We start from the raw sequence: 12,061 nt of genomic DNA, 5'->3' as shown, positions 1-12,061 counted from the left end.
AATAATTTCGCGAACCGGATTGCATCTTTTGACGATGCAATGGAAACAGGATTTGTTATAGTATAACTAAGCCCATGCAATATGCGTAACTGATGGACTACTCAAAATGTTTTGGTCCTCATCATAATGAATATACAGGTTTTCTTTTATAACTTCCTTCCTAGCATTACTTGCATCATTTGCGTTTGTGCTTGTTTGCTATCCAGATACACTTGAATCTGTTTAAATTGGCAAGTTCAAAGTTATGAATATGTAGCAATGCAATGCAAAACAATTTTGATCCATGAAAACATAATCCAACCTGAACACTTCTACAGGGTGAACCATAGAAACGTGTTCAAGAAAAATCAAACCATAGTCGAATTATATTTTTCGAGGCCTTACAAAATCATTCTCATTGAAATCATCAGGCATCAGTTATTGATTATCGGAAGTACGATTAAAATAACTATTTTTTGGAGAAAGCGGTAATATTCGAAATTACCTAAATCAAAAAATGTCTGCTAGAATGAAAATATTGAGTTTGTGTGCTGTCTGCTACAATGAAAATATTGAGTTTGGTTGTGAACGTTTCAAAAACTTGAAATATTCGCTCGATTGAGCTCAAATTTTGATAATATATTCAACCCACTTCAAGGATTGTTTTCATCTATTTTTCGAGGCGGTTATTTTTAACGAGACGGCTTTTGACGCCTATTGATACTACATCCCTTTGAGAGATTAGAGCTTCTTCACGATTTTTCACCAATAAACCCGTTCCATGGCTGATGTTCTCCAACTCCCGACCACACCGATTCTTGCCAAATCCTGCTCCACCTGGTCCAACCACCTCGCTCGCTGGGCTCCTCTCCTTCATGGTCCTACCGGATTCAATGCGAACACCATCTTTGCAGGGCTGCTGTCCGGCAATCCTGTCGGCACATACCCGATACACCACCGTATATTGATCCCAAGCCCAATCAGCTCTGCTTCGTGTTTCAGTCGAGTATACAAGTCGGCAACCGTCGCGTATTTTCTGCCGATTATGTCCACGTTGTAGGCGAAACAGATAAACTGACTAGACTTGTTGAAAATCGTGCCCCGCGTGTCGAAGCCCGCTCTCCGCATAACACCTTCCAGCGCCACGTTGAAGAGCAGACAGGAGACAGACAGGTCCATCGCCTTGTCGAAGTCCCCTGTGAGTCTCAAACGATTCCGACAGCTCACCTGAGATCCGCACACCGTTCATCGTTGCCTGAATCAGTCTTGCCAGCATTCGTGGAAAGCCGTGTTCGTCCCCATGATTCTCCATAGCTGTCGTCGGTCGATTGTATCATATGCGGCATTGAATTCAACGAAGATGTGTTGCGTAAGGAACTGATATTCACGGCACTTTTGGAGGATCCGCACTTCCCACAAATCTACTTACCATTGGCGATAGAAGGTGAAGGAGGATCTGAGACAGAATTTTGTAGGCACCATTCAGGATTGTGATGGCACGATTGTTCCCACAATCGAGTTTGTCACCTTTTTTATAGATGGGGCAGATTACCTCGTCCTTTCACTGCTTTCACAGCTATTCTGTTTCCCAGATCCTGACTATCAACCAGCGCATACACTCTACAAATTTTCCCGCACCTCCTTTGAAGAGCTCCGCTGCGAATCCATCTTTACAAGCTACTTTGTGGTTCTTTAGCTGATTAATGGCCTCCTTAACTTCACCCATCGTCGGGGGTTGGCTTCTGCAGTCGTCGTATGGGGTACCGTAGTGAGTGCTGGTGTCTTAAGGGTCCCTTACACGGTAAATAATAATGACATTACTTCATCCAAATGACATTAACAATGATCGTGTAAGGTTGACAAAATTGATGCGACGGGCAATAATGATATAAATCCGGATTTTCTGATCTCGCTCCATCATTTCCGTAATAGGACAGGGACACTATCATTCGAGGTGTCTAGGATACTGTGCGACATCTGGTGCTAAAATCTATGTTTGTGAGGCAATTTACTCTCTATCAGGTTAATAGGCCCAAAGGCAATTTTAAATTCTTTAAATTTGAAAGAAAGTTCTAACATGCTATTACTTGAATGCATAAAACATGTAACAAAGAACCTTACTTAATAAATTTTCTATATATTTTTCTGAAATTCCTACTAAAACTCAATATTATTAAATAAGATTACTACCAGATATAATTTTTGTTCAAGATTTTTATACCATTTGAGGAAAAACCTGTTACTCTATTACATAGAGCAACATATCTGATGTGATGAAAATTATTTTAATTAATTTTTTTTTAATTTTAAAAATTTGTTCATTCCACCTGAAAATCCGTTATCATTTTCGTTTCACAACGATGAAGCACGAAGCTTGAATTGTTAATTCGCTATGGCGGCGGTACACTGTCGACATCTACGAAGGTATTAAATGGTAATGAATTAAGCATAAGCTGTTGAGATTTCTATGAAAAAATACAGTTTTAAATTATTAATAGATCAATGCAAAGAATTTCAAAAATGTTTTTTAAATGCTTATAAAATATTGTTCTGTACCTTCTTCATGCATTAGTGAATGACATTATTAGAACAGATTAAATTTTTGAAATTATAATTAGAAACCTTTCTTAGGAACAAGTTTCGTTCAAGATTTTTTTATTGATTATTTATTTGATACAATATAAATAATTTTCGTTGATAATTTTTATTTCGAAAATGTGTTTATTTCACTTACGACTATGAAAGCTAGGGTTGAAGAATAATGGTAAAGCCTAATGGAGTCATTCTTGCTAGTATTGTCATTACTGATAATGTCAATGCTACTGATCGTGTAAGGGCCGCTTTATGTTATTTAAGACTGACAGTTTGGAACGCAGTTTGACCATCACCAGGTGGTGGTCTGAATCGATGTTGGAGCCACGATATGTTCGAACGTCGATGATATCCGAGAAGTGCCGACCGTCGATCAAAACGTGGTCAATTTGTGTTTTTCTTGGCTGAGGTGATCTCCAGGTGTAACGGTATTGAACGCTGTGCTGGGAGAAGGTGCTACGTATCGTCAAGTTCTTGGGGCAGCGAAGCCGACAAGTCTTAGGCCGTTTTCGTTGGTTGGCGGATGGGCGCTGAACTTACCAATTACCGGTCTGAGCTCCTCCTCTTGGCCGACCTGAGCGTTCAAATCACCGATGACGATTTTGATGTCGTGTTTTGGACAGCGATCGTATTCACGCTCTAGCTGCGCGTAGAATTTTTCTTTATCGTCATCGGTGCTAGCTAGATGGGAGCTGTGGACGTTGATAATGTTGATATTAAAGAAGTGTCTATTTTATGCCTGCAGGTACGTGAAGTACCGATGGTACGCTTAGTCCAGTCGTTTACCAACCGCCATTTTGTATGTTACTTTTCTCAAATGATTACTTTTGAGCAAGTGTATTCAAAATGTTATTTTTCCAAAGTAGGTCATTAATTTTCCGACTACTTTGTCAAACACCATATTTCAATCATACATCTGGATTATGATTTACGTTTTTTTTTTAATGAAACATCAATGATTTCGGAAACGCCCTTTCAGAAAATCAGTCGTTATTTAAATTGGTCATATGATAATGAAAATTGTGATTTTAGGTTGATTCTATCATAGAGCAATTTCACGTCAAATCAGCCGGCCTCTGCCTCGACTCTCATCGAATTTTTTTTTGAAACTTTTTTCACATGTTGGCAGCTACCTGAAATCACTGTTTTGTTATTGTTTGTTGTTGTTATGTTATTTTGTTTTTATTACGTCTGAATTTTTTTATAATTTTTTATGATGATTGAAATATGATGAACGGCAAAGTTGTTTGGAAATCAATGAATTTTTTAGGAAAAATGATATTTTGTATACACCGTTAAAAAATCTAACTAAAAAAGTTGATGGGTCTGAGCCTACGGGCACAGACGGGATTTTGACAAAGGACTGTGATGGTGTGTAATAATTGCGTTTGAATTGAGTTTTTTCATTGTTCAAAATCTGTAATTTTTTCTTTTTGTTACATAGAAAAGTAGCCTTGAAAAAACCCATTTCCTGTATGAACTTGTATCTGCGGGTTAACGAGTTTGTAAAAACATAGATATAAGCAGTGGCGTCGAGTGAAGTTTTCGCACGCAAGGCAGAAAAGTCTATTTGCACCCCCACCCTCTCGCCAGAAGAGGAATCAATCATATTTACCAATTGCTTCATATGAATTCGGTTCATTCAGCTTGGTTAAAATGCATAAATACGATCATTATGCACATTAAATTTCTTTGTTACGAAATGAATTCGACAGAAGATTTGAAGATATTTCAAAAATGATATAATTCATGTCATTTCCATTCAATGATGGAATCAACATAGAAGAAATGTCAATGAAATTAAAAAGCATTGATTGGAAGTGAAATCTTCAGTTTTCATGGCGATATATTTTTAAAACAAAGAGAGGCGAAGCTCTTGATTTCAAAAGTATTTCAATTTCAAAAATACATTTACTGTACTTATTGGAATTTACTTTACGAGGAAATCTATTGTTGATATTTTTTTCGGATATACTTATACCCGAATACAATATTTTCTACTATAGATACAATCGAAACAAAATAGCGCTCTCCTTTGATAGATTACTATTTGGCAGCCTGTTTGCAAATAAAATTTGAGTGCATTTGAACAAAACTATGAAAAACATGTCGAAAATATACGTAACCTAATAACCTAAATAACCTAATGTCTCCAGCGCTTTATCAGATACAAAACAGACACTCAGGATAAAATTTGTTTAAAATAAAATTGTTCGCAACAAAAATAAAAACATAAAAAATAGAAGAGTCTATTATTATTATAACTAACTAGTTTTTGAGAAAAAATCATTATTCTCGCTACTTAAAACAACATTTTACAATCAAACTACTACTTATTAACGGTTACTTAAAAAACATATTGTATTGGTAGCAAGGGGTGGTGAGAAGCTTGGCCATTCCTGCTATAGCGGATATTGGTTTTTCATTTATAACGAGAGACTGACTAACATCTACGAGCGTGGATCAATTGGATCATGGATCAGATGTTGGAGCAGAGGAACTTGTATCAGAGGTGGAAGTATTTAAGACACAGATGAAGGACCTACTTTCTGACCTAAACTCTTCGATGCCTTTAGGCATCTTGAACATTTTTCTTAGATCGTACTCAGATTTTTCTCAGATCATCGATACGGCGCTACGAATTTTACTGACGCTTCCAGTTCCAGTGCACGCAAGGTAAAGATTCGGCTACAGAATAAGCGAAGCTGCCTTCTAAATACGAACAAACTGCTTAAAGAGAACATTGGTATAAGTGAGTAGTTTTCCGCATATTTATACAAAATATCACAATCTCGAAACTAAAGAAAAAATCTAGAAAAGTGGTACTTTTTGGGGCGTCATTTTCATCGTTTGCCGAGAGCGCTGTCTATCCTCACTACGCCGCTGGTCCTAGGGCAAAACGTTAAATATACTTTTTTTTGTAAAATCGCTTGTAGATTCCATTTTTTATATTACTTTTCTTAAATGGTTAGGAATATTGAAATTTCATATTTTTTCCGGCATTAAAAACAAAATGCGGTTTAAAATGTTTTTTCTCACGTTTCTCGATTTTTGGAAAATAGTAAAATTTAAAAAATATTTTTTAGAGGTTCTTGCGACAGAAAGATGCCTCCAGATTGTATCCATATAATTTCGACATGATTCGGTTCAGTAGAACTTGAGATATCGTGTGCGTCAGTTTGAAAAAAATAGTTTCGAGAAAAACGCATTTGAAGTTCATTGTTATGGCCGTACCAGGTTAGAAACCGCATCACTAAAATGGCCCTAACTCGGTAAATAATTGGATTTTTGTTAAGTCCTTTATGGTATATTCTTGAATGCCTAAACTACAGAAATATGAAGGAATTTTTTTTTCTAATTTCTAGACTAGAATAGTGCCTTAAAAGGGTTTCATAAGAAAAATATTTTTCAAAATATCGAAGGGGATACGTTTTCAGCTATAAACATTTTCAATATTAAATTCACTTTTTGAGTAAGATTTTTCAACGGTATATTCAGAAAATTATTTTTGTTAAGGAGGGACCCCTGTCTGGAAGGTCGTAAAATAATGATTTTTTGCGATTTTTTTTTATGTTAGGAATAAAGTGAAGTGTTCGGGTATTTTGGTTATTGTTTAAGGTATATTTGAAGATGTTTGAGTGCACGAGTAATGATTATTACGCGGTTGATAGCTGGATGCATAGATGCTGTCCGAAAATTGGTACCTAGCCGGTAGTATGGGTTCTGAAGCAACGGCAACTGAATATGTAACGCTTCAGATAATTCATTTTTACATCCTGATAAAAAAATTCAGCCCAATCGGTCGAGTTGATGCCGAGATATCGATACCACCAGATGGAAAGAATGATTTCGAGAAAAACGCGTTTAAAAATTCGTACAGCAATACTATATCCCTTGAGGTGACCTCATACATTTGGCGGTAACTTTCCAATGAAATCAAATATCGGAAAATCCTTTTAACGGGTGTTAAATAAAAAATGAGAATTTTTTCAATACCTTTCAGTAACTCAAAAAAAAAGAGCGTAAAATTTTCTTTCTCCAAGAAAATCGCTCTTTGGGCTCCTTAGAAACAGTAGGCGTGTTTGGTTTTGCTAGTTTGAATTTAGTCAAAGCAAAGATGGCGTCGAAACAGCACGTGCTCCGCGAACGCATTGTACGGTTCTACGAAACGCATTTCCAGCAAGGAAAAAAGTTCACGGTGGCACATTTTAAGGAAGAAAATGTACCTGGGTTCCCTGAACGTAGAGCGGAAGGTCGGAAGTGGTCGTCCGGTGACGATAATGACGAAGCAGAGGAAGACATCGTTAAAGAAGCTGTTTGACAACAAGGACGCAACCAGCCTGCGTGACGCCGGTCTGAAATATGGCTGCTCCCACGTATTGATCCATCGGACCCTCAAGATGGAAGGAATCGTCTGCAGGAAGAAGACGAGGTCGCCGGAGTACAAGGAGGAGCAGATTGAGACTGTTAAATCACAGTGTCGATGGATGACCAAAAAATACCGCGGGACGTCTTTCGTTCTGGACGACGAAAGCTATTTTCCGCTGTCGCATATTCCAGCAAATGACAATTACTACTCCAGCGACAAGTCATCCACACCACCTGAAGTGAAATACAAGTTCAAGCACAAGTTTGAAAAAAATGTTATGTTGAACATCGCCATTTCCGACCGGGGCATTTCAAAGCCTTGGTTTAAGCCGAGCGGTCTGGCAATCAACCAACAAATCTATCGAGAAGAGTGCCTCGATAAAATCCTGCTGCCGTTCCTGAACGAGCATCACGCGGATGGGAAGTACGTCTTCTGGTCGGACAAGGCGTCTTCCCATTACGCCAAGAAGACGCTGGCGTATCTTGAGGAGAAAAAGATACCGTTCGTGCCGAAAGATCGTAACCCAACAAACTTGCCCCAGTGCCGCCCAATAGAGGATTTCTTTGGCTCACTCAGTGCCCTAGCGTATAAAAACAAATGGAGGGCCAAGGACACGAAGCAACTGACTACAAGAATCCGGAATTGTATCCGGAAAATGGACGTAAGTGCCGTACAACGTTCTTGTGAGAGCATCGCGACAAAGTTGCGTCGAACAGCAGACCACGGCCCTTACTCAAACATTCACTGACATTTTTTTGAAGAAAATACATTATGTTATTAATGAAATCGAAATCGATGAAAAAAAAAATTTTTTATATGTGATTGAAAAAATTCTCATTTTTTATTTAACACCCGTTAGGACAACATTTCTGAGGACAAAAGCTTCCAAAAAATGCAAAAAACAAAAATTCGACTTTTTCGATTTCCCAGACCGGGTCCCCTCTTAAATAGTTCATTGATTTCCCAACAACTTTGCCGCACATCATATTTCAATCAGACATTTTTTTTTTTTTTTTTTTTTTTGAGAAAAAGCTAATCTATTCTGGACACGCCCTTATTAAAACTCAGTCGTGATAGAAATTGGTCGTCTTTTAATGAAAATTGTGATTTTAGGTAGCTGCCACCACATGTACAATGATTTAAAAATATCGGAGAGATTAGCTTTAAAATCGTCTGTTTTTAGGCTGATTTTGGATGGAATTGCTCCGTATGTACCAAGTTGTAAAAATCAATAAGATCGGGTCAGAGCCCAACTGATTTGGCATGACAGTGTTCTCTCAATAGTCTCTCTATGCACGCACAATAATGCGTACAAGTCACTGAGTGTGCTTCAATTTTTGGGATCGAAATCGCACCTGTATCATGAGGACAATTTTTGATTATATTCAGTCGATCTGAAAAGTTTAAGTTCACTAAGTCTAGAAATATTATTGACAAACTGTGTATAGTTATCAATGTGAAAATGTTTACCATGACCAATGCTAGTAGCCGAATGCACTATCAATCATAAACATTTGCTGTAAAGGAACGAACATTAGCTGTATTACTGTTCGTTGTCCGTAGCATTCTTGAGTACGCTGCTCCTGTCTGGTCCCCCTTCTACGTAGTTCACAACCTGAGGATTGAACGGGTGCAGAAAAAGTTTATCCGTTTTGCACTAAGACAGCTACCATGGAACGACCCACTGAATCTCCCCCCTTATGCCGACCGATGCAAGCTCATAGGACTGGATACACTATCTGTCAGGCGTACAACGATACAAAGATTGTTCATTTTTGATGTACTTCAAGGAAACATCGACTGCCCTGAGCTTCTAGCTCAGGTGTCTCTAAATATTCCCATTCGACGCTCGAGGAATTCATCTCTACTATCGGTTCCATTCCATAGGACAAACTACGGCTACAACAACCCGCTAGATTCATGTATTCGTCTGTTCAATGTTGTATGTGATGTTTTCGATTTCAACTTGACAAAGAACGCATTTAAAAATAGAATTAACAATTACATCTAGTTTATAAGTAAATAATTCAGTCTGTACTAATAGAAGACGGTGTTGAAATAAATAAATAAATAATATATAATGCCATTTTTTGGAACCGCATTTTTTCAATGCAGAAGAAATTCCAGAAAACTTCCAAGGTAATTGGTTAAAAATTTCAGAGGTAATATGGTTCGATGACATGACCATTTCCTCTCTTCTCGTTGCCTTCTTGGTGAATCATTGTTCCGAAAGGTGATGTCATTATATTAATTTAGTAAAATGAGCAAAATCATCTCCATCATTCATTGGTGTTTTTAACGGTACTAAATGAAACTGCATAAAAATAATTGATGTGTTTCGGTAATTATAATTATTATGATTCGGAACATATCCATGGAAATTGCTCCACGACAAGAGAAATTAACCACATCACTATTGATCTACCCACATGTGGCTTCCAGGTACATTTACGGAAGGAACTAGTGTCTAGTAACAATATCAATCGACAGTGTATTCAACAAACCACATAATAGCATCCACCAAATACACTTACATGGTTTCTGTGCATATATTCATTTCATTACCAATGCTCCCTCCCGAATATTTCGCATACAACGCATGATCAAAATCACGTATGCATTTTCATATTTCGTACTCAGTCCAACAGTCCACCCAACATGCAACGTAAATTCTGCTCACTATCGCGATTATCGAAATGAAATGCCACCAAAGAAATGTACAGCCAAAATAAAATTAGAGTAGTGGAATTACCTCCTATTTGAACTTCGTTCATTGTTCCCTACAGTGCCACTGACCAAGTTCAAGGTGTTTGTAAAAATTATAGAGCACCATAAATTAGATAATAGTTCCCGTTTAGAGTGAGAATATCAGCGTATCAAAATGATTAGTAATTTCAAACCATCAGAGCTTCGCAGTGTTTACGTTTCGTTCGTCTATGGTTTGTTCACCACGGTACTTTCAACTTTCAGCTTGTCCTGTTGTTCCATGACATAGGTTTATTTGGGTATATGTGATTCTCCATTTAAGCGTTGCTTTGTGTCTGGAATATTATGGTTTTCATAGAGCTAGGTTTTCATTGTAGGTGGTATTGATAATGTTCCAATAATAGTTTCAATATCGGTACTTTTTTCAACAAATTCATATTTCTTTTATTCCACAGGAGGTCAGGCTATTGCTTATTTCTATGCTCTTTTGTCGCTCTGTGGTAACCCTTACTGATGTCTTCTGGCTCAAAATTTTGGAAAAGTATCAATTTTCATTTGTATATTAGTTAGCGAATTCAGAGCACTGTTATATTCTCTTTTATATGTTAACTAAGGACAGTAATGTATTGTAATCCAGAATAGATTCCATAATTCGCAGACTCCTCCATGAATAAGCTGGAACTCGAGAACACATTCTTCATCGTAAATAAACGAGTGCTTAAAGACAAACAATAGTTGTTAGTTGAGACACTTGAAAAACAAACTGTTGACTTTGTAAGCATTTATTAGGACCTTAATTTAGTTTCAATTCGCAAATATCAGATGATGATGTAAAATAAAATTTGTTAGTAATGACAATCTTCTTAGACGTATTTTTCTTCCATGAAATTCAGTCTACATACACAGTTTTTTGCTCAAACCACTTTTTTCATTGTTAAAAAATGGAACAAATAGCTTTTCAGCATGTGCTTTTGCATTGCTTTGATTTGAGAAAAGTGCCACAGAAGATTATCAATAACTAGAAGAAAGTATGGTGATTTTGCTCGATTGCTTTCAAAGTTTAAAAAGTGATATAGAGAATTCAGAAATAATGTTTTTACTGTCAATAATATTCCATTATCAGACCGAAAAATTCCGAAGGCGATGATTCGGTGGCATTATTGCATGAAAACTCGGTTCGAACATTAAAAGAATTTCAGAACGAGATTCGTATCTCCCAGTTACCAGGAAGATAAAACTCCTAGAAAGTGATGTAAGATACTTTCATTGAAATGAGTTATATTTTTTCTAATAAAGTGCTTTTTTTTTTGAAAACAAAGTTGAGGTCTTAATGTAAAAGAATTTCACTAATTTTAGTGTAATAGATCTTGTATTCTCTCATTTTTGCTAAACTATTCAACATTTTCACAAATTGCTTATCTTCCTCTACCCAGGTGGATGCTGCGGATCAACGAAGAAGCGAACAATCGTCGGTGGCTGGGCGTGGGCTTGGTGGCTAGTGACCGACGTGCAACGGCTCTCGCTGGAAGTCATGACGCTGAATCCGATGTGTGAGATGGTGGAAACTGCCCAGGGTGTTCCACTTACGGTGACAGGTGTTGCACAGTGTAAAATAATGAAGGTATTTTCACTCACTTGGATGCTCTCCTTGTGTATAGTACTTCTCCAAGAATGCCCATGTATAGTGCATCCCCATCACTAGTGTAAGCTGAGTGCTAGGCTCAGCTCTCGAAGAGCAAAGTGCCGAAAGTGATTAGTTGAAAAAAAAGTTTGAACTGTGCAATTTTGTTTAGTTTGCCCCAATTCCAATCCTCCCACATTCCTGTATTATTTAATCAAGTTAAATGTACCCCAAACATGTTTCCGATAATTTGTTTCCAAATCGCATCTGCTAATCCAGTAGTTTATAGATTACGCCTTTTGAAAATTTCATATTTTTAATGCATGTGTAAATTCCACCAATAGTATTTGCAATGAAATTGTAACAATTTATATTTTCCTTCAAATGTGATGGTGACGTATGTGCCACAAATGAAATATTTATTAATGCATATGATAGAACCAATTCAATGAACTACTTATTATCAATTCTTTATTATAGATTAAACATGAAAAAGTAAGTTGAAACAGTAATTTGCATTGAATTTAAAGATCAACTTAAGAACACAGTGTTTCGTCGTTAATGTTGTTATATGCACTATTGTGGCCATATGCAACTCAAAATAAATACTCAACTGCTTCTTGAACGTTTCCTTTGCTGGCTATCATGCAACCATTCTATTCAGTTTGCTGAATTCTTTACTTATTTGTTCTTTTCAAGTACGAAGCTTTGTAGCATTCACTATAAATATAATCTGCACCTCAGCCTTCGCTTTGTCGTGCATAATACAGTGCTGGAATTCTTTGAACGCTGCT

General features: G+C 37.0%; 1 protein-coding gene across 2 annotated transcripts in view; it reads left to right on the top strand.

The window, feature by feature from the left end:
- The window catches only part of LOC129780364 (flotillin-2), a 384,914-nt gene that overhangs the window by 329,300 nt on the left and 43,553 nt on the right, over positions 1-12,061 (top strand). For both annotated transcript variants that reach the window (XM_055788548.1, XM_055788550.1), the window contains exon 2: positions 11,080-11,267. In XM_055788548.1, coding sequence (XP_055644523.1) covers positions 11,080-11,267 — 188 coding nt within the window. The remainder of the gene's footprint in view (positions 1-11,079; positions 11,268-12,061) is intronic.

Source organism: Toxorhynchites rutilus, chromosome 3 (genome assembly GCF_029784135.1).
Source record: "Toxorhynchites rutilus septentrionalis strain SRP chromosome 3, ASM2978413v1, whole genome shotgun sequence".
NCBI lineage: Eukaryota > Metazoa > Arthropoda > Insecta > Diptera > Culicidae > Toxorhynchites > Toxorhynchites rutilus.
Note: the sequence above shows the minus strand (reverse complement) of the source record. Positions and strands in the feature narration are given on the sequence as shown.